The sequence below is a fragment of the Acartia tonsa genome, chromosome 1 (genome assembly GCF_053477335.1).
Source record: "Acartia tonsa isolate MP-2025a chromosome 1, ASM5347733v1, whole genome shotgun sequence".
NCBI lineage: Eukaryota > Metazoa > Arthropoda > Copepoda > Calanoida > Acartiidae > Acartia > Acartia tonsa.
This window is the reverse complement of record NC_137260.1, coordinates 34,184,342-34,209,232: the sequence shown is the minus strand read 5'-3', so window position 1 is coordinate 34,209,232 and position 24,891 is coordinate 34,184,342. Positions and strand designations below refer to the sequence as shown.

Below are 24,891 nucleotides of genomic sequence, written 5' to 3'. Positions count from 1 at the left end.
TCCTTCTCTGTCTCTTTCTTTCAATAAGTTTCTTTTCGTGTATATTAGTATTAGTGAATAGAAAAGTATAGAAAAAGAATATGGATAAAAACCTGTACATACATGAATATAGACATTTTTCTGTAGCTTTTTATTTACAATTAATCAGTAGGAATACAGGGTTTTGGAATGGTCTAAATTTTGTTTATTATCTAAAACTGTTGGGAGTAATATTGAATCTTGATTGGGTTGTACAAGATAACACAGTGTCCAAACTTTTCTATGCCAATTATTTTAATATTTATAAGTAAAAATAATTGTAGAGTAAGTTAATTTATTTTCCATTTCTAATGTATCTAGAAATATTTTGATTTATTCTTATGCTTTGTTTGGTTAGGTTAATTGAAGTCGTTCCTAAGTTTTTTTTTACATTTTCTTTAACTTGACTGTATTTTTAGGAACAAATTAGTGAAGCTTCCTGCTAGTCTCTTCAGAACAAATAGAAAATTAGAAAATTTATACCTACAACAAAATTCAATCAGTTTCATTACAAGACAGAGCTTTGCAGGTAGATAGATAGATAGATATAGCAGATAGATAGATAAACAGATAGATAGATAAATAGATAAAAAGATAGATAAACAAACAGATAAACATATAGATACATAGATAGATGAACAAACATATAATTAGGTTAACAAATAGTTAGATAAACAGATAGATAGATAGATAAAATTTATAAACAGATAGATAGATAAACAGATAGGTATATAGACAGATAGATAGATAAATAACCAGATAAATAATAAAGATAGATAGATAAACAGATAGATGGATAAACAAATAGACAGAAATGAAAATTAAATTTTTAAAGAACAATTTCTAAAATTTGTTTTATACTTTACAATGACATGAAGATATTTATTATTTATGGAATAAATAAACTTGAGTCTGAGCTTGTATAAACATATAAAATATGAATTTCATAGTATGTTCTAGGTTACAGTAATTTCTAGAAGTAAGAGATAGGACACAAAAAAAAATCTAAAATGCCTCGCGTTGCCAGTCATAATCATAGTATATTTTTAATTTTGTTATTTTGTATGTTTGGTTTATCACAATGAATTAACCAAAATAATATATATTTATTTGCCTGTACTTTCCAAAATTTGATTATTTTTTTCTAATTTAGGTTTACGTCACTTGCGTCACCTGGATTTAAGCCAGAACGACCTTGCCTCCGTGTGGTTGTCCGACCACGTGTTCGGTCATCTTGGACACCTCCGCCATCTTAATTTATCCAACAATAGGATCACAGAGTTGGACGCCACACTATTCAACGCCCTGCACGGTCTTACCACGCTGGATCTTACTAACAACGCGATTACAAGGATTGAGGAAGAAGCATTTTATAATCAGACCGAGTTGGAAACACTTCTTTTATCATCAAATGCCCTGACTGGTATTGCCCATGGATCTCTCCGTGGTTTAGCTTCCTTAAAAGTTTTAGATCTAAGCTCAAATAAAATATCTTTCATTCATGAGCAAGCTTTTGAGTCGTTAAGCCGTCTGGAAGTTCTTGATTTAAGAAATAATGACTTGAATTTGATACCTGTATCACTAAAATATCTACCAAACCTATCAATTCTAAACCTATCATCAAATGTGATTAGTGAGTTAAGCGGTGATAACTTTTTGCTCGAGTCTCTAAAAGTTTTAATTCTATCAGACAATCAAATCATGAGAATCAGAGATAATTACTTCAATTATACTCTCAACTTAGAGGAGCTGAATTTAGCTAAAAATCGTCTGAATTCAATATCCCCGGATTTATTTAATAAGCTGGATAAGTTGAGGGACCTGAACCTGGCGCACAATGAGCTGACCGACATTAATGGACTCTTCACCACACATTCTACACTGCTTAGTCTCAATGTCTCGTACAACAAGGAATTTTATGTTACACAAATTAGAAAGTACATTTTGGTTATTTAAAACAGCATGGTAAGTTTTTGCTGTTAGGTATATTGTTATGGAACACATAATTTTTTTTTTGTAAAATCCCCTTCAATTCAAATTATAAGTGGATAGGTAACGTAACAAGATCGATAATAAAAAAATAGATACGTTAGAAATATTTAAAATGTACCCCCATCTTTTTCCTTAAGTCAATAAATACCAACATTACTAATTTTTTTTCGATTAGGGAAACATTTCTTTATCATCTATGAACCTATCCCTCTTCAGATATATAATACTTGATGAAATGATATAGATTAAATATGGATGATTAAATAGATAAATAGCAAGATGACACCTAAAATGATCGATAAAGTAATAAGAATTACATCAGTACATGTGGATTATAGATAGATGGATTTATATAGACAGATAGATAGATAGATAGACAAACAGACAGACAGATAGATAGATAGATGTATAATGACCGACTGTACCAGCATGATTATGAGAAATGTACTTGAGATAATCACGAGGGGAATTTATGCATCTGATTTCAAAATTCAAATTTTAGAAGGGTTTATGGACGAGAGAGATTTAAATGATAAGGGAAAACAGAGAGAAAGAGCTATGAAGAGAGAAGAAAGAAAGAAAAAAAAGAGAGAGATAGAAATAGAGAGAGAGATAGAAAGAGAGAGAGAGAGAGGGACGAATATAAATAATTTTGAACATTGTTTCTAATTTTTAGAAAATAAAATTGAAAAAGAGACATAATTAGTTTTAGAAAGAGATAGAATGAGAAGGAAAATTATTTAAATTACAGGGAAAGAAAGAGATGGGAGGAGAGGGGAGAAAGATAAAATTACAATGATGTCTACTAATTGAACCTTACATACTTGCTCTTATGTAGATGTGAATTTAATTTAGCAAATTTTGATTTACTAGCGTCCCAAGCATCTAGGGGTCCCTGCATTGCTAGGGGATAGGAGGGGGCAGAAATATAGTCTAAAACCATCCAAAGTCGCAAATAAAGCTTTCCAAAAAGAGAGAACCCAATTGGTTCAGTGGTTAGTGAGATCTTAACGGACAAACAAAAACCTTACTACTTTATACAGTAGGATGTCAAAAAAAATTTCCCTATTTAATAAAAAAAGATCTAAAAATCATTAATATGAAAAGCAATATTGACCAATAGAATCGTATTTTAAAATTTGATATTTTATTAATTTAAATTTAAATGTGTATAATTTGGCTCGGAATGGTTTTACCCTTTATTTGTATTAGTGTTTTTATAGCTATTTAAAAAAAGTTGTAGTTATGACTAAACATATTTATATACACTTTGAAGAGACAAAATTTTCGTTTTAAATGGAACTTAATAAAATTTTGAAATTTACATACGTGCAAAAAATCATAAATTATTCACAAAAATGAGTCTTTTCACCTAATAACATTTTTTTAGTTTTTATCTGAAACATACAAAAATTACGGAATGTCCGTTTGTCTGTATGTCAACTGACCAACTGGATCTAGATCTTAGACCATTTAATCATCTATTGATTTTCAGGAAAGAAATATGTTGTTCTTTGAGATATGGTTCCAAAATACTTAAACTATCCTTTTTTAAAGTGATTAAAACTCAATAAATTTTCGACATAAAATGATAATCTTACAATTTTTCTCTCGCTGTTGTACTTTTTGCTGTTTTCTATGAAGTTTTTAAATGTGAAGGGGGAATTAACAATTATGCATACTAATTCCTTAATAAAAGAGGGGAAAGAGGTAATCCTAGTCCCATAAAAGGGGAAATATCCTTCTTAATTGTAAATCCCACTTTGATAATATGATATCCTTAGACACACACACGCTCACACATTTCATTATTCATACAAACTTAAAATAAGAGAAAGGGACAAAAATATAAAGATAGCAGCTAAAAACCAGTATTTTGATAAGTCAATGGACGATAAATTGATGTAAACTTCCAATTATGATAATCAAGATTTACTTTTCTGTAGAAAAGCATTTTTGGTGGAAAACTTTACTAACTAATAAAGATTTAATAAAAGTACCCAAAATTTTAATCCCAGAAATGAAATATGAACGTGTTTATAACTTTGGGTACCAGTATAATTTACACTCCAATGTTCCATTCCCCCCTCTCTCCTAGAATAACTAACTTTTCTAAAAATTGTGGAGTATTCTATCTAGACCTTTACAGTATCGTATTGAACATGCATTTGCTTACATCCAGCTACTTAGTATAAGGAATTTTATGGGATAATTGTACCTATCCTTGTATAAATAAATAATCTTTTGCTGTATTAAGATAAGTTGGAATTATTTCCTATGTAATCAAATACTCATACACTTTTTTTGGTAATATTATCTTTGATTAAATTTAATTTTAATGAATTGTGTCGCGTCTAATATTAAAAGACCAATATGTTGGACGAGGGCTTAAATGCAATTTAAAGAATTTGAGGGGATATATTCCCCACATCCCTCCTTTCCTTGGACATACTTACCCATAAAAAGCTACATTGACTTTAGAAAATTTTCGATAGAATATTTTTCTTCAATGATCACATTATAAATATGACTCAGACTAAAAAATTAAATTTCCCATGAAAATGATTAATCAATGCTAAAAGTTTTTAAAGTAATTTTATATTTTATAATATTTAATTTTATTTGCAATCTCCATAGGAAGCTAATAACAAACAATCTAATAAAAGTCGGGGTTTAAGGTTACTTGTTGTCGTGTAATAACATTGTAATTTTAGACCTTTTTAGAAGCCAATTTACTCTTTGAATGGGGTGTGTCCGTCTGTCCGTTTGTCTGACATTCAAATACCATTAATGTCCATAATTTGCACATTTCTCAATTATAGATTTAAAAAACTTCTATATTACTATAATAATTTAATCTATAAAATACAATATTTAATGGAAATACAAAATGGTTGTTTGATATTGTCAGATTGTTAATGCTACCCTTCACATGGATATAATATTTCTTGTTTATGTTTTCAAGCCTCTAACATGCAACATACCTTTGGTAATGAACAAATTACCGCACCCTTACTGCAAGGTTCAAATACGTAATGTTAAGCAAAATAAAACTTTGAAACCTGCACATTCCGTACTTAATTTGTCTTTTTATTTAAATTTTAACTTAGTATATAACTTTTAGATCATTTAGATGGTCTCTTTAGATTATTAAATAGACTAAGCAATTGAATTGCGAATAAATCTAGAATTATAAATAGATCTGTCAATTTTTCAACCTGAGGTAAAATTTCCATGGGCCCCTCTTAACCATACTTCCTCATACAAGTTTTGACCATAACTTTTTACCAGGGTGGAATATAAATATCCAACACCCCCCCCCCCCCCTACAAAAAAATCAATTCCCCCTCATAGAAATTCATTTGATTGTTTTTCCCCCCTCCTTTCCCCACCTTTATAGTCTTGATTATAAATTTTCCCTATCAAAAGGATTCAGGGGGAGGGGGTGTTCCTCTAAAAATGACAAACTTTACTTTTAGCACAGCAGCAAATGGGTAGCTATGACTTGACGAACAATTTGAATGGTCAATTTAGGTTTTAGCATTTAATAGAAGAAGACTAACAAAGTAGTATTATAACAGCTGATTTTCCTGAAATTTATGTTGATATTAAATAATCATTAAGCGTAAATACTAGAAAGACATATCTACAATTACAAGGAACACTACTCTTGTAATGACGCCAGCTGTTTAAATAACAACTTCATGTCTATATTTATATGTCAGTATAAATATCAGGACTATTTCATTTGTTTTTCTTGGCTGCAATGTATGAACACTTAGATTAGAATTTATCTGTTTGGCATACCATGAAAAGTAAGGCTACTGGAGAATATTAATATCAAAATGTCTGTCTGTTTATCTATTCATCTAAATATCGTTGTGTCTATCCATCTATCTATATATCTTTCTGTCTACCATGAAAAGTATGGATCTACTACTATACCATGAAAAGTTAGAAATATAAATGTCTATCTATCTATCTATCTATCTGTCTATCTAGCTATACATTTAACTACCACGAGGAGAGGTACACTGGAGAATATTGATCAAAATGTCTGTCTTTCTATCCATCAATCTATCTTAACTTTTTTCTATCTTCGGTATATCTCTTTTATTACCATTATATTCAAAACAAATACTTTTTGTATCTAAAAGCGTTAACCCCTTAATTATTGATTTTAAAAATCAATAGGTTCCCTAAAGCCACACTATGTAATTTAGTCCTAATGGTCTTACCTAATTAATAAATTAAACAGTATGGTTTTTAATATGGATTGATACTTATGTATCGATTGTCTGTCTGTTTGTTTGTTTCAAGTCAATAGGTCTCGCTAACCACTGCACTGGATGGATTAGGTTCTCCTTAACAGTAAAGCTTGATATAGGTCCTGAGAAGGTTTTTACCTACTTGTGGGGAGGGTTGCTCAACCCAAGAGAAATCGAGAAATAGTTTATTTTGTGCTAGGTATACATGAATCATGGGAAGCGCCATAAAAATTTCATGATATCCTTTTTTTTGTGCCAAAATTAGCTTTGACTATCCTGTATAACTTTGGTGTTGTTATTATATTAACATTATAACATTGTTTAAAACTATTTCTTTTAACAGACTGTTGACAATTTTAAGTTATTACCTATTCTTTTATATGTCAAGAGGCGATAAAACTTGTATGCTAACAAGATGCCTCCCTCTTCAACACGGAAAGGCAATTTAATAATTTTGCATGGTCAAAAACAAGAGTTACGTGTAATTTAAACTAAAATTTTAGGCCATTTCACCCATATCTTTGTACATATCTAAAAAGTGTTCCACAAAAAAAGAACAAAAAAGTTAATCGATTTTTTTGTTAAAACTCATTAAAAAAGTATTCGACATATTCAAAATCTTAGATTTATTTTTATAATTTAAATTGATCCAAAAAATTATTTAAAATTTGCTTCAATGAAGGCATTAAATATACCCCTATAAATTTAGTACTTGCTAGGACTAGTAACAGAAAAGTTTTATCAAAAACAAATAAAAGCATCGACTAATCTTATTCCACCTATTTTGAACAAAATATTATTAATGGATTCTTGATTGGTTATATTTCTACGCGTATATGGTTGATACTTTATCTCTAATTTTTATTATTATTTCAACAAAGTAGTTAGAATGTCTAAAGACAAATTTAATATCGATATTTTATCAGGAATGACCACTTTTATGCCATATATATAGTTGGCGTAAATTGTTTAGAATGTAGTTGACAAAATGTGGGTTGGTTTTATGTCACCCAAGAACACATTTTATGAAGCCATGTGGTCGGCGTAAACCATTGAAATGCCATATCGACAAAAATCCATCAGTATCGACATGGTAGCAACTGTAAAACTATCGAATTTAATAAATCAAAAATCAACTAGAGTTTTACTTAATTTTTACAATGTAAGTTCTTGTCCTTGTAAAGGAATTATACTCTAGATTTATGGTCATTCATGCTTTTCAGAACAAAAACAGGATAATTATGTCCAAAAGTAGCAAAACAATTATACTAAAAAATACACGAGATTTTTTTGCTAGTTTAGGTTAGGATCAAAGGGGATCTACATTATATTATTTTTGTAGAATTATTTTTTTTGCTATAGAAGTAACTTGTTTCTACCCTTTGAAAGTTGTAACCCTAAAAGGCTCTACTATACCTTACCTAACCTAACTTGGCCTATTAGAAAAGAAAAGCATTACATGTACTTATTCTCATGAATTTAAAGGTACGTCTAGGGGGTGATGGTTAATTCTATATTTTGATAATATGGGACCTTACTTTAGTTTAGGAGGTGAATAGAGATAGAAAATACAAACAAAATTATTTAGTTATTGAGTAGCCTAGCAACTCTACTAAACAAAAAAGTTTATAAAAACTGGTGCTTTAAGGTTATAATTGGGCATTATGCTAATGGGCATTCTAGTAGAGATAATTTAGAATAACCAATAATTATCATAAATTTATTGTCGATTCTAGCGATTCTCTCCACATTTATAAAAGTAAATTAGTAACTCTAAATAAAAAAAATTCTTGGTTATTCTACAACATATCGTCTAATGTAATATTCAAATTTTTGGCCTGAATTTTGTAGAATAATGGATATTCAAATTTTTAATGGGTGAAATAATATGCTCGCATAATGGGATAAGATAGATGGATGTATGGATGGATGGATGGATTAACTTTAAGAGTACACTCTTTCAACTTGTTATGTAAAAAAATCATTTTAGACGTTGTACAAGAACAATCTATAGGTAAAATATTATGTCGAATGAAATTTTTTTGAATAGGATATTTTGATTAAGATTATATTAAAATCAAAATTTTATTGCACCTTGTAGTACAACTATTGCTGTAAAAGTTAGAAATAACAAGGGACAAAGTGTCTCAAAAATCAGCCATGTAACGTCATAAAAATGAGGGATTATCCATCTCTTTTTTAATGGTTTTTGTCCTACTTCTCCTCTCATGTCCCGCTACCAACATTTAACATTATAAGCAGTAAACTAAGAGTTACTCTTTGACTAATCTATCCCCGTGGCAATTAGCATATCATTTACATACAATATTCTTCTTTCAAACCTTTTAGAGTAATAAATTTTTATTCAATCTTAATCTTTACTATTTTTTTGTCTGCTTTTTTCTGTTTCTCTCTCTCTCTCACACACACACTATCTATTTTATCATCTATCTTTCTGTCTATTCCTTTCAATATCTTTCTTTTCCAAGACCTATTTTCTGCCGATCTCTTTATCAATTTTCTATTCAGTATTAAAGCACTTATCTAAATTATTTTCAATATTGTAATAAATTGAACACGAACACAAATTTCCCCCAATCTTTACCCTGTGACTTGCAGATATTTAGGGCTACGGCAATGGAATATAATTTAAAATCTTCCCGCATTCCATAAAAAATATTTACCTAAAGTATAGAGGGTATATTGATTCATTTTTAAACAACTGTGATGTCTTGCTTGATGTAAACAATCTTTTTTCCTTTACCTAACCCCTTTATCCCTGATATTTTGAAGTACATAACTACGATATCCTGCTATGAGCAACAATATTCTTGTCATCAAATCTATTTCTATGGTCTTATACTTGATATTTGAAGTACATAACTACGATATCCTGCTTTGAGCAACAATTTTCTTGTAATTAATTCATCGTCATCTTCCATGGTTCTATCCCTATATCCCTAAAATTTTGAAGTATATAACTGCGATATCCTGCTATGAGCAACAATATTCTTGTGATTAATAGCAGAAATTGTTTATTAGTTACGCAGCTACTCTGTAATTTAATTTAGTTTTCAATTATCAATTATTATAGAGAAATTTAAGGGTGCAAAGAAAATTGCATCAAAAGAACACCTTTTTTAGGATATTATGTCTCAGAACCTGTTTAAATCAAGCTGAATGAGTATTTTTGGAGCCCCAGAGATGAAAATAATTTTAAAATTTGAAAGTAATTCTATTTATAATAAAAAATAGTATTTTTTACTCTAGTCGTATTATATATTCTAAGTTAGTTGGTTATCTAACTACAATATGTTATCTATGATTTTGTCTGTATGTCCCTTACAATCTCCAAATTTGCTTATATGTATTTTTTTCCTTTGATAAAATCCCTTTTGTTAATTGTATAGAGACTAGTAAAGTGCCTTGTCTGTGGTTTTAGACGTTCAGACAATTCTACCAAAATAAATTAATAGTAAATTAATAGTAATAAGACAGAGGTAATAAAACAGAATGGAAAAGGAATTTAAGAGAAAATAGATATTGTGTAAGGAACGAAAATGATTGAGTTATAAATAAAGAAATATCCAATATTTTAACTTTTAAAATTTTTGGAAATCGACTGCTTTATTTTTATTGACTGACTTGTAGGGACACCTCACTTTGGTTTTCAACAGCTTACAAATTTTAACACAGAAATCAATAATGGTTCAACCGAACAACTGAACTAGGTGGGTTCCTCAACTGTCAAAATATTATAGTACAGCAAAATTTCTTCCTAGCTAGTCGTGGTATTGTAATGTATTGTATGGATTTAAAGTGACACTAGGATCCGTGTTGCTCTATAAGCAAATGGGTCTAATTTCCTATCAAGTGTATATTGTTGGTAGGAAACTTAAATAAAGGAATAGGATGATGAAAAAATATGAAGATTTGTGGCTTGTTTTATCCTTAAAACACTCAAACTCCCCAAACAGATTTTTTATTAGGCGATTTTTAATGGATAATTTGAAATATATCTGCCATTTCAAAACTAAACCATCTGAGTAAGGTCTGAAAACCACGTTTTCAAATGATAAATTCAATGAGTGAAAAATTCTGATACTATTTGGTTATTTATTGAAATATATTTTGGTAAACATGGCACCCTCTTCAGTCTAAATTACATAAATCATATTAATTTAATTTACATATTAAAAAATAAGTAAATATAAAGAAATTTGTAAAACTAAAATAAAGGCAAATTTTTATTAGCTTCCTTTACTGTTGACATATATCTACAATTAGATTACAGACTTGAAAAATTGGGGAAAATTAATGAAATAATATAACTATTTGTTCAAGTCGTTTTGATATAACTTGACTTAGTGACATATCGTTTCACACATTACATTTTCTGAATTTTGAACTTTTGCTGTATTTAAGTTTGCTGTTCTGTTTTAATAATAATACTGCTAGTTTGTTGTTATAAGTATAGCAACATTTATATTTGTATTCATTTAGTAATCTTTTTATCACTGAAATATTAAGTGCCAAAAGAGTAAAGGGGAGTCTATGTAAATTTAGTCTAAGGGGAGATGGGGGAATCCTCAACACATCAGGGGGTGATGTGTTACATCTATTACAGGATAATAGATAAGGGCGGGATGGAATATTTGGGGGAGGGGGATTTTTGAATGAAGGGCATGATTTCCCCCCTACAGGGACTTGATTTAATAGGAAAAATTTAGAAGATGAAAATAAAATTTAACCATTCCTTATATAAAAGTAACGGGATCTGTGCTTATCTATCTGTGTGTCTGTCTGCCCCGAAGGATCTTGCTAACTGCTAGAGCGATTTGTTACTCCTTTACAGTGTGGCTTCTTACAAGTCATGTAAAGATTAATTATTTCGGGGGAAAGAAATCGCCCAAAGAATGACCCCAACTACCCAATTTATTAAATTAAAAAAAATAAAATTGGAAAAGAGTAGAACTCGACTCTCCACCCTTCCCCCCCCCCCCCTACACACTTCAAGTAGCCGCTAGGATAAGAATATAGTCATATTATTTTATGTAACATTTAGTATCATTTATGTAACATCTATTAATCTACTAAAATTTCTTAGTGCTGGTCTTACTTACTATTAAAAATAAGCTGAGCATTTATAATCTAAATTTATTTTCATGATATTTGTCCATGTCTGAAATAATTTTGATCAGACTAGAATTGTGCGGGGACAATGAATTTTTAGATCAGCTTTGAGGGGGGCTCTTTTATAAGTGTTTGGGCGGGAATGTAATTTTTAACGGTGCAGATACTCTACAATTTTTCCGTATAAGTCATCATTAAGATGGTAATTTTGTTAAGATTCCTATACCAATGAAGTATTGCAGTTTTTTTCTTGTCTATTTAGCCGACTTTTAAAATGTAAATTCAAACTTTGCTGCCCATTTACCAAAATATATATTCTTGTTCTATTAATAACTAAAATACTCATATAAAAAGATACAATTGTACTTCATATTTGTAGTTATATGTAACAGTGACTATTCAATAGGAATAATATAATATTAATGGGGTATAAAAAATTGGTTGGGAAATAGGTACAATTCCCATGAGACAGGATAGATAGATAGATATATGAATAGAAAAATAGATGCATAGACAATAGATATAGACAGTCATATAGATAGATAGACAGACAGATGGAAAGATGGACAGAATTTGTCCTGATTATGGATGGACTGACAGATAGACAGATTTTTAGATAGATAGATAAATTGATAGGCAGAATTTTTGAAACCAAGCGAACCTTTTTTTACTAAAAGATAGAAAGATAGATACATGGATATAAAGTTTCCATTATTGAAAGGAGATAATCCTATTTTATTCTGAATAGATGCTTATTTTGAATTAAAGATTTACTCACATATACATACATAATACAATACATCATTCAAACATATGTAGTTAATACATTTACATTTATTTTAAACTTGGACCATAATATGCAAAAAAGCGCAACAATAACACAAAAATATTTTTGAATGTAAAGAAAAGATGTAAAATAACATTATTTGGACAAAAGTATTTGAATCTCTTGAATGATACATATAGTATATTTTTTTTTGTTAGGTATAGACGTTCAACTTTAATTGTAAATATGTTTCGCTTCATCAAAATTCATATTCAAAGATCTAGTTTCTATTCTAATATATTTAGAAAGGGATATTGTATCTGAAGAAAAATAGTTTCATCAATATAACCATTTCTTTAGGTTAATTTCTTTGTTCAAAGTATATTATTATACAAAAATACTACATTTTGTGTAAATAAAGATCAAATCTTAGTTTTTCTTCAGATCAAATATCCCTCTACCCTAGCACTGAATTTGAAATCTATACAAATTTATTTTTATTTCACAGACTCAATATAAGGATTCATTGTTAAAAAAACAAATAAAAAATATTTGCAGTTTATTTAAATAAAATATGATGTTATCTGTAAAGATAATTTAAACAAGGACAAAAGTGTTTAGAAAATATAGGTATTAGATAATAAAAGGCTGTGTAATGTGTACTGCTTATCTTATAGCCTTATAATGAAACAAACAATCTTAAATGAAAATCGTTTTGTCTTCTATGAGAAAACAAATTGTATATAAGCTTCACTAAAGAAATATTAAATTTATGATAGACATGTTTCGTCAAGATTTCTCATAAATTGTAAAACTAAGTGTTAACATATGATTTCATATGTCATTCATAATTTAACATTTCTTTAGCTAGACACTTTGTTTTTAGATTTTTAGTTGCACTATAACTCTGTAACTATTAATTATGGACTCATGTCTTCCAGTTTACAATAGTCACCTATTAAACAGGGTTTTTATCGATTGCTTTAATTAATGTACTTGATATATTTAATTAAAAACCAAGATTTTTATAAAACAGACAGATTTACAAAATTAAGATTAACATAAAATATGCCCACAGTTGAAATGGTTCGATATGGCGTTCATCCCGCGTAGCCTGGAGGTTCTTGCCGTTCAGGGAAACCAGGTAAAATATTTGTTGATAATACCTGATAACAACTAATGTTCGTTTTCTAATAATAAACTGATCTTTTTCTCTTGTCCAATCCGCGTTGCAAGTTTTACCTTCTGCTTCTATGTCAGTTGCAGTACATTAATAGTAAGAGTAAAAGGAAATCTCGGCCCAAAATCGGCGCAAAACATTACCATGCACTTTCTGCCAAAAGTTGCTCAATCAAAGAGTATGTCTGCAAAAGTTAGAATGTTAGAGCTTGAAAACTATCATAAAAATGTGGCTTTACGTTGTTATGAACCGTACCCAGAAGTATTAATGATGTGATATATCTAGGTTGAGGAGTTGGGTAACTACTACAACCTGGTGGACGGATTCCACTTAAAGACACTCGACATCAGCAACAATAGGATTGCAGAGCTCAATGAAAACTCTTTTGTGGTGAGGTTTTTAACATTAAAAACGTGTTATTTGTACATCTACATTTCTTTGACTTTAAATACCATTTTTACCTTTTTTATTATTTTTTAAATTTAAAGGTTAGGGTTAGAATTGCTTTTTAGAGTAGCTTTAATATCTTTTTTTTACTTATTTACTTTCAAACTATTTTTTTGTTATTTTACCAACTTTTATTCCCCCAATCATATGAAATGAGACTTTTTTTTATTTATTTGTTTCTGTTCTATAAATATGGAATCTATTTTTGTAAATAATTTAATAATGCGCACGTCATTGTTTCAATATAAGAACATTCATTCAGTTTTTCAGAAAATGTACTTTTCTAAAGATTAGATATGCTTGGGATATTGTAACTTTTTAAAGCATTAAGAATCGCTCAAATTAGTATATTTTCTTTAAAAAACATTGGATGTTTGTTTGTCAGTGTTACTTTAATTCCCTTATTAAACCAAACTTATAGGTGTACATTTTTCTTTGTTTTAGGCATCTATATTGTATATAATGCTAGCGTATAATTATTCGCAGGTTGATAGAGGCTCAGCTGCTAATTTGTTTAAGAAAAAGGCACTGTAAAATAAAAGAGTAGCTGCAAATTTCTTTTTAAAAAATGAGTGTAGGAAATTGTTAGCAATATTTTTTGTGTTAGAAGATAAAAGACTATAAAACTGGATCGACAAGATTTTTTTTTCATATTTGTTCAACATAAAAATATACTAAAATAAAATTGATAATAGTATTTACTTAACAAGATACAAAGATTTTTTTAATTTTATTTAAACAAATTAAATATATAGCATTTTGCACGTGATTATGGCTTAATAATATGTTTTTATATGACTGGAATAAAAATTGACATAATGTTCTGTTTTAGAACTAAAAACTATATTGATAGTTAAGTACAAATCAATGAAATTTATGCTGGCGGCCTAAAACCCTTCTGGATGCACTTGTAAGAACAGCTACTAGATATATACTTTCAGTGTGCATACAAAGCTGCCTTTTATTTAGAGTCTTATCCATGACAAACTTAATAAAGTTTAAAAGGCAATGACTATATTATATTATTGCTGTTATTATATTAACATGGGACCATCTGTAAATTCGTTCCTCTGCTATTTCAAGGGTTATTGAAGGGATCCTTAATAATAGACACAATGTCAACGAGAAGTCAAATAAAAAAAAAACAGCATAACAAAAATAGGCGTTATCCTCTTAGAATTTTTTTTTCAATTTTGAAAATTTGAGAAACAACAGACAGATAACAACTATTTTTGGTTAGGTTAGGTTATAGGCTAGTGAACCGAGCGCTGCGGCTAGGCAGGCAAGGGGGCAGAGCGCTGCGGCTAGTCAGGCTAGGGAGCCGAACGGGGGGGGGGGGGTACTCAAATTTTCAAAATTGAAAAAAAATTTCAAAGAGGATATTACCCAAAATTATATCAGTCATCAAAGCCACTTTTAGAAATGTTTTCACTATTAACCATTAAATCACTTATACTACATAGATATCTCTTAATGAGTACTAGATAACGCTTTTCTAATAGTGACAGTGACTTTATGTTGATATAATTATGACAATATAGTTTTACAGTGTTGACTTGCTATATTAAAAAATATTATTAGCTGTATTGTAGTGACTTTATAAGAGAAGGGTAATAAAATGAATTAACTTTAATAGGCCTAGAATCGACTTAACACAACTTACTATTGTAAATTATTTCCTTTTTTTAATTTTTTGCTTTTATTTTTAAACATGTACTAAGTAACATACATAACTTGTTTTACATTAAAATTTTAAGTTAATATATAACGAATGGACAATTTGAAAATAAAGTGGGGAAGGGGAGGGGAGGGGAGGGGGGAGTTCGATAGCACCAATTTAATTGATTTTCCAATATCTTTTCCCTCTATCCATTTATGTGATCTTATCTTGCACTTTTGGGGAAGTGCCCCAAGGGGTTATAAATCTAAAATATGAAATATTTTTTTTAGGAATCCTTGGAGTATGTCAATCTGAGGGGGAACAATATCTCAGATTTGGGATCTGGTAGCTTTTCTGGTCTCAGACATTTGAGGAGGGTAGATCTGAGGAATAATGCTTTACAGACAGTTCCTAGGACCAGCATTAAAACTAGTCCTATGTCAGGTTAGTGATTTATACATATTTATTTTCAGACACAAGGTTTGACCGTAAAACCATGGACATCATTAAGTAAGATTAGGTTTGGAGACACTAAAATAAGATCTTGTGGTGTATCCTGTCAATATATCTATCTATCTATTCTGTATCTATCTATATTTTTCTTGTCATGACCTTTTTAAAATGGTAGCTCGATAATTGGTCCTATAGATTCTCAAGAATTATTTGGCTTTTCTACAGAAAAATAAAAAAATAAAACAGCAAAAGAAAACGAGGATGACCACTTCCACAAGAAGTTTATACTTATAACATTTAAGTTTTGGTGAACTATTGTAATCTAAAAAAGTGTAGTTTATTTCAACACTTCAACGGATTAAATCGCCAATACAAAAAGTTTTGAGAAAATTTTACCATTTTATGTAAGATAGAAAAACAGATAAGGCAAACAATAGAGAAACTACGCTCCTAAAAATGATAACAACTTTGGCCGAGACAACCACAATACATTTCTAGCCACCAAGAAAACAAATTATCGTGTTTGTGTGTTTTGATCAAATTTTAACATTGGTTTTGGAATTTTTTTTCTGAGCCAAATTTTTGAGTAAAATAAGAGTAGACCCTTCATATAAAAAACATTTAACAAGATTTTAAGAAGAAACATTTTATCTAAAGAATATACTTTTCAATAAAATATAAAAACTACAAGTAAGAAATGATGTTTTTCTTTAAATAAGTTTGATTTACATGAGGTATACAACCTTTTTTTTTATTAGTTTTCATTTGCTACTTGTATTGGTCTAATACAAAGGAAGTATAACTAGGACAAAAAATAGTTAAGTAAAAAAAAGAAGAAAGAAAGAGACATACAGTAAAAAAGATTAGATTAAAAAGTTATCAGCAAAGCCTAGTATTTCTGAGTTTTGCTTGCTAAATAAAGCAGTAGACAATAAAATCTTAGATTTCTAGCGGTTTTTTTTATCAAGATAAAAGTTTATCTCTACAGAAAATGTTATTTTGAAAAAAATTATCCCATCCCCTGGAAAAACCAAGCCAATATCTGCTTTTGAAATCGTAGTGTTTTTTTGCCAAAAAAATTGTTTATTGGAATTTTAGTAAAAAGTTTGTATTGATACAAAATAATATTGCTTACTCAATAACAATAACAAATTTTGTATAATTTAAAGAATAATAAAATTGCTTCAAATTATTCGCATTACGTTATTTATTAAGAATTCAAATTTTATTAAACTGACTTTTCAAAAAATCAAAATTAATTGATATTGAGATGTATTTAATACTATGTAATAGAGTTAACTAATTCAATAATTGAAATAATTGATATTTTTCACTAGCAGAAAAGCAGAAGGACAAGCTAAGATTTTCAAAAGATACTTTATCCATTACTTAGTTAAACTAGAATTATTTTGAATGTTATTCTTAATTTCAGAAGGAAAACCAGAATTTTTGGTATCCAACAACCCACTAGTATGTGACTGTGAGCTTGAATGGCTATCTAGCTACACTCCTGGGTCCCCAAACTCTCCCGGGCTAATCTCCGACCACGCCTCCCTGATGTGCACCATGCCGTTAGCGGGGGGTAGCGGCGTTATCGCCCCCGCCCCTGTGCCGGTAAAATCGGTGCCGTCCGACCAGTTTTTGTGTCAGTACAGCTCTCACTGTTTTTCACTTTGCAGGTAAAAATCATTATTGGTTCTTTTAATGACGTAATTCTTGTTTTAACGAATGAAAATAGAGCAGCCCCTAAATTGTGTTTTCTATTGTTTTTTTGTTGCTATATCGTTAATGTTTTTACCACTAAAACAATAGTAAGTTAACTATAAATTCTGATTGGTCTGTTTTAATGATGTCATCATAAAAAAAAGAGTTTTAATAGATAAAATAAAATTAGTCTAAGCAGGTATTGTCAATAAAACTATGAATTCTATCAAACAAATATACTAATGTTAAATTTCCTTTTTATATTGACACACTGCATTCAATTTAAGAAATGAGATTTATTTAGTAAAGTGTCAAAAAACAATTATTTTTGCAGTTTTCAACATTTTTTAAAATTTTGTGCATTTTTCAAAATGACATAAGAGAAAGGAATAATGACAGCTTAAAATGCTTTGAAAATATAAAAAAAGTGAAAGAGAAAAAAATAGAAAAAGAAAGAAAGATACAGCTGTAGAAAAGGATCTGATATAAATATATAGAGAAAGATAATAAGATTAAAAATATAGAAAAGGAGAGAGAGAAAAAAAAGAGATGAAAATGATAGTAGCAACCAAAAGTGTTTGATCTATATTTCTTTTATATGCATTTATATATTTCAGTATACCACAATCTCAGGATACAGGGATAGACAAAGAAAGGATTGTTTAATCTTTCCTGTAAAGTATGAAAGCCTAAAAAGTTAAAACAATTATTTACTTTTTAAATTCTCAGAATATACATTTTATTCCATTGTCCTATCCCTGTGTTCCTAATTTTAACTACTTTTGAATTGATTTTTTTTCTTTGATTGTTATTGTTAATTCTTTTTGAAGTTCTTTTATGCATTATCTTTGACGTTTAATCGTTTCTTTCTTTCTCTCTCTCTCTCTATATTATAAAATGTTTTTTTTTCTAGCTATCTATTTGTTTAACTATCTATTCTATCTATCTTTCTACAGACACCTTTTTCTCACTATGACAATAGTTCAATTTTTAGCTCCCTCTATTTAATTGACCATTTAAAATGAAATATTGGAACAGAATTGTAAAACAAAACGAAATGAAATGAAATAAATTGGCCAGGGTTCTATACAGAAAGAGATATTGCAATTATGAAGAAGTGGTGCTTGAAAAACAATAGCCAGACAATAGACTTATAGGTTTTGACTAATCATTTCTAGATTTATTACCAAAGAATGTATAGACCATTCAAATAAAGTCTATGAAAATGCCACATAAAATTTTTCAATATTTTAATAAAGATGCTTATGGAACAGAAATAAGGTTGTAAAGATTCTTATTTACCGTTAATTGACTGTTATTCTTTATGTTTATGAAGCCTCTAGTATACCTCTATTATCATGGCAAACCTGCCAACTGCCAGATACCCCCATCCACCAGAATTGTGCTTGCTTACCATTATACTACAGGGCAAAACAATACCATAAACAATAATAAACATATGTAAACAAGATTCAGTGCAATTCGTGGAAGGGCAACTAATATACTTAATTATGCCATTATGATATAATATTTCAACGGGAAAGAGTTGATAATAAAGATAAACGGGAAGAGTTTTAAAAGACTTACAAACAACCATAGTTTTAGAATGGATGGTCTAAAATAAACATATAAAACAGGGTTGTACAATATAATGTGCAAATGTACGGGATGATTTCAAAGAACGCCCAAAAACTGTAAGGTATCTGCTTTAATCTTACATACAAGCACATTTGTATTTTTATCATGTATGTTTTATTCCAAAAGATGAATAAATCATTTAAACACATACAAGCACACTTTAAGAGTAGCTGGAGTATTAGAAATACAAACATATCAAAAACAGCAACCAGTATATCAGTAGAAACAAACAAGTATGAGAGGGGATCTAAGAGGACCACTTGAATATAATTTAACCGTCTATTTAATTAATTTGGACTGGACATATATGAGTTTATATTTAGGACATTGATTAATTAAATTTTAAATGAATAAATATACATTTTTTTACAATTTTTATTGAGGCAAATAAATAACTAACTTTTTCTCCAATCACTTTATTATTAAGTTTTTCATTGTTAATTTTTTTGAAAAAAAACTTTTTTATTTACTTGTTTGTTTATTTTAAAAGAACATAAACACCCTTTCCTTTAGATGTCAAGTTCAGAATAGCTAGAAATATATTTCAGAAGGGTCGGACTAGGTAGGGTGGGGTTCATTGCAGGGAAGAATACGACAATAACGCTTAAAGTAATCTACTTTACTCCAAATATTCCAAATTTAAGAAGGCAAATTTTACTGCAATGAGTATTAATTTGTAGGAATTATTTATTTATTGTACATGGTTATATCCCTGCATCCCTAAGTCGATGGGGATAAACAGAACTGTGGACCATCTTAATATAGACCAATGGTTCAACGTGGTAATCGTTAGCGCTATCAACAAAAGACCATTGAATAAAGTATCACAAAATTTATAAGTTTCTCGAGGGATTGTAAATATTTGTCATAAAGAACAGAAAACTTACTTTTCTAACAGTGTGTAGATAATGTGTCAGCTATGATTACTTTTATTAAATGACATATAGTCGAAGTATAAAAACTTTAATAGGATTCTCACACCATTAACATGAAATATAATACAAAAGTAAAACTGCCAACATACTCAATTGTAAGAACAATGATATCTTAGATTTCTTCTACCATGAATTATTCATTTTCAGGGGGAAGAAAATATTAGTAAAAATAGAAAACAACACCTTCATATTTCTGTAACAAAATGTAAAATAAAGAAAATTTGATTATTTGAAAACCAAATGGTGAATTAATCGAATTCAACAAAGTATTTAATCGCCTTATTAAATGATCAGGAACTAGCGGCTACGCTTCTAGAGGCCTCTAGGGTCACTTGTACTTGACATTTTGGTTATAAAAAGAAGCAGTAAAAAATTTGGCCAGTAAGGGATGGAAAAGGATGGAGATAACCTCCAGCAAAATAGATCTGCTTGTAATTGTTATAATTGAGGAGAAAATATAAAATAATTAAATGCTCACTGATCTTTCCCTCCCAGAAATTACTGATACATTGTTAAGAATAGTTTACTAAGGTTTGATGTGTTAGAATTTAAGCTGGTATGTTATATATGCGGATTTAAACAGGGTTTAGGTATTTAGCCCCTTGCATTTAGTTTCTTATAAGTTATTTAGAAAAATGAGAAGAAGCTTCAGTGTCAAGAAGGACCATATCGGTTCAGCGGTTAATGAAAATTCTTCGCTACAGAGAGAGAGAGAGAGAGAGATAGAGTTAGAGAGAAAGAAAGGAAAGAGAGAGAGATAGAGAGAATAAGAACAATTAGCCTAAATAATGATTAAGAATCTGCAAGTAATTAAACATTCATACTATCTTATAGGTCAAACAGGAAAAATCCTAAATATAATAAAAAAATAGGATTTCTGAATCAAAACTATAATATAAATAGTTAGCTTTGGCTACAAAATGAGTTAACTGAAAGATAATCATCAATAATCTGTATTTTTACCAATTCAAAGTCTCACAAAGATATATTAAATTTTAAAATGGACTATAAAACTTTTGAGGATCATAGTTTTGATCTACCCAAAATAGCTAAAACCTGCCTTAGAAAAAAACTTAACTAAAATTGACTACAAAAATTAAGACGGATAGCTAAGAAAATGTTTTAAACCAGTAGTCATATTCCTTTAAAAAAAGCCAAAGCAGTTATCGAGATCTAAAGCTTCATCCGTATAGTCATTCTTTAACTTTGCATTATATATAAAAGAATCTGTATTATATAAATTGAAGTACATATTATGACATGGCTAAATGATGCTAAATAGCTATAATAATAATCATTCATTCTATGAAAATTTTATGTTTAACCTCTTACATTCCATATTAAACTTAGAAACAACGTTTTTGTCGACATTATTGCATTTGTTAGGTGGTCAATATAATCGAATTGATGTTTTATTTCCAGCATGGCTATGAATTAAATTTATTTCCGCTGTGTTAAAATCGATTTAAAGCCATACTGAAAAATTATGTACTACTAGAAACTTATATCGACCATATGAATATAATGACAGCGCTAACTTTCAACAGGGTTAACCCTTACATACATACATCATTAGTGTCTTTTCCTATTTAGCTTTAAGTAAACTGAATCATTAACCCTAGGTGTCCGGGCAGATTTATCATCAAATAAAGAGGGACAGGGGGATGTTAAATATCCGGAGTTGTGAGGGGGGGATTAATAGGCCATTTACCTGTCGAAATACGGCTAATTTTGAACAGGGAAACTTATTCTGAGCACAAATTTGGATTGCATTCCATTTGTTATAATACCAACATTAGACTATAGGTTTAAGTTTGATCATTACGTGACTGAAAATAGGACAACGATGGTATGTCAATAATTGACATTTTTATTCAACTCTACATAGTCGACTCAACATATACTATTGCAATAATGCGTCAACACACCGCCATCATAATTATATTTATTGTTGACAATTTCAGTAGGATTTTGTACTAAATACCATATATGCAGATTTTGTACCTTATTTCTTAATTTAAAAATCGATACTAGAATAAGTAAAAAATCTTTTTATCTTATTTGTCTTTTATTGACGTATCTCTGGTAAATGTTAACATTTGTGAATGGCTAATGAGTTTAGAGTTTAGAAACCATTATTCAACTATGCGATCTCGTATGTTTCTTCTTTACTGCTCAAAGTTTTCCTTCGTAATTTATTAAAATATAAATATATGTAAAATTTGTCTGGTATATTAAGATATTTTAATTTTGTATTAATGTGAAAGTACATAACTTTATCTTATAAAATTTCAGTTTAAATGCCAGTAAAGTTGTAATTCTTTATCTTTCTTTGTTATTTTTTCCTTTAAGAGTTGGTTATTTTATTGGAAACTCAATTTTTCAATCCTATTAGGTCCATTTGTAATGGTATAGCTATAACTCACTACGTTAAACGCGTGTATGTATAGTGTATACCTATCTAGGATAGGAAAAGGTATCTGGAAAAAGATATTTAAATTTAACTTATCCAACTGAATACAGAGATAGGTTGATGTCTGATATATTAATCTTAACCCAATTAACATTCAAAAGCAGAATTTTGCCAATAAAAATTGGAGGGGTTTGTTTAGTTTTAAAATATTTTCCATTTACCCATTGACTACAAAACTGTTTATACTTTTTATTTCAGAACTTATTTCCCCGTTTTTATAAGTTATAATATTTAATGTTGTATATATTTTATAATTTTTCATAGTGCCTCCCACCTTTAGGGTTATATGTTATTACATTAATGGGTAATAGCCAGCGTTAAATGGTCTATGTAATAAATTAAAATAAGTGGACGATTCTATCATCAGTTAGGTTAGTTTCTATGAAGTAAATTCTTCTCCGCTTAATATATAAACACAAAATATATAAACACCAAAGCTCTAACTTTTATAAAAAAATATACAAAATAAAGAGCACAGTAAAATTATATTTTCTGTTTAAATAGGAATTTTCACAAGAAATTAGACGTCTAGCTTAAAAAGCAGCCAAGAAAATTACATTTCCTTTACAGTAAAAGTGTCTGACTATGACGTCAGAAAAAATTAACAATTAACCAATGAGAAGCCAGTATTCACAATGGTAAAATATATAGCGGCCTCTCATTGGTTAATTGTTAATTTTTTCTGACGTCATAGTCAGACACTTTTACTGTTTTCGGCAATGATTAGTGGCTTTGCCCCTAGCTTAAAATACAGCCAAACAGACGTCCATTGTTCTTCCTTGGTTTACTCATCAATTTTAGAAAATTTTCTCAAAAAATGAATATCATATTTTCTGATTAACTTTTTCCAAAGGAATGGAAATAATCTCTCCTTTGCTTACATAATATAATTTTTGGAGTGCTGCTTCTCTACAAATATGAGCTAAGAAAGAGAAATAAATGGGTTTCTTTCATCATTACATTTTCTAGTTCTATCTATTGTAGTTTCTAAATTCATATATGCTTATTTAATCACTTTATATATATTTAGTGATATGTTACCTATGAACATAATTGTCCTTGTTTCTTACATTTTTCTTAAAATCCTTATTATTCATAATTAAGTTTTTACGTCAATAAATTTTAAGATTATTTTTAACTTAAACTTAAATAACAAAATCGTTTAAAAACAATACATTTTTGTATATTTAGACATTTTGATAATTTCTTTTATTCGCCGTTTGATGCTTTTTTTTAGGTTAGATTGGGTAGGTAAGAGAGCCCTGCAGGTGTTACAGCCTACTTTTTTTGATTAAAAAAATATAACCTTTGAAAAACTTTTTTTCCTATATCAAGTTACCTATTTATCTGTCTTAATATGTACAGAAAAAAATCTGACTAATATCTATTCACAAAGAGAAAATAGGATTGTACATCACGATCTCTTAAAAAGGGTTGTCATCTAAACAGGAAGAGAATTGGTTATTTTTTCTATTAATTTTTAATCATAAAATAATCTGTATTAGGGCAATACTATGAAGCATATATTATCAAGAAATTAAATTTTTAAAAACTACATAATCAGTTGAAAGATTGCTTTGACAACCCTGTTATGATTAATCTGATATTACATGGCATAACTGTCTGTATGTTTGTTCATCCTTCTGTGTTTGTATGTACACACTACACATGTCTGTCCATTATAAGACAAAGATAGAGAAAATTATTCCGAAAAACAAAACTTAACTGTGCTGGAAGATATAGAAAATAGATAATGTTAGCTAAAGAGAAAATTATTAACTAATGAAAAGCACAGAAAAAAAACACAATAAATGAGAACTTGAAATTCTTAAATAACTTAAATCCATATATAAAATTACGGATCATGGAAAAAAAAACGAAGTTGCCGGTTTCATCGTATTTTCACAGTTGCTTTTGAAGGGTTATTTTAGGTTAGGTTAGGTTAAGTAAATGTTAATGATTGCCCCGCCGGGCTAGAGCCCCCCGCAGGGGCTAGAAATGGGAGAAAGGCTACTGTGAAAAAACGACGAAACCGGCAACTTCGTTTTCTTTCCATGATCCAAAATTACTTATGAGAAAAGCTTACCTCATCCCTTCAAAAGAGACGACCCCAAAATATTCTAAAATCGTGATCATGATTTTGGTTTTATCGGTGGAATTATAATTTGTAATGCGTTTGTAATTTTAGAAGGAAAGTCCTTTTCTTTTTCTTATTTGGATCTTG

At 29.2% G+C, this 24,891-nt stretch overlaps 1 protein-coding gene across 1 annotated transcript in view; it reads left to right on the top strand.

Annotated features, from left to right (window-relative positions):
* Positions 1–24,891, top strand: part of LOC145317512 (uncharacterized) — a 51,987-nt gene that overhangs the window by 17,453 nt on the left and 9,643 nt on the right. The window contains exons 4-9 of the mRNA XM_080158625.1: positions 438–547; positions 1,172–1,929; positions 13,256–13,321; positions 13,643–13,747; positions 15,755–15,908; positions 17,350–17,596. Of these exons, the coding sequence (XP_080014751.1) occupies positions 438–547; positions 1,172–1,929; positions 13,256–13,321; positions 13,643–13,747; positions 15,755–15,908; positions 17,350–17,596 (1,440 nt within the window). The remainder of the gene's footprint in view (positions 1–437; positions 548–1,171; positions 1,930–13,255; positions 13,322–13,642; positions 13,748–15,754; positions 15,909–17,349; positions 17,597–24,891) is intronic.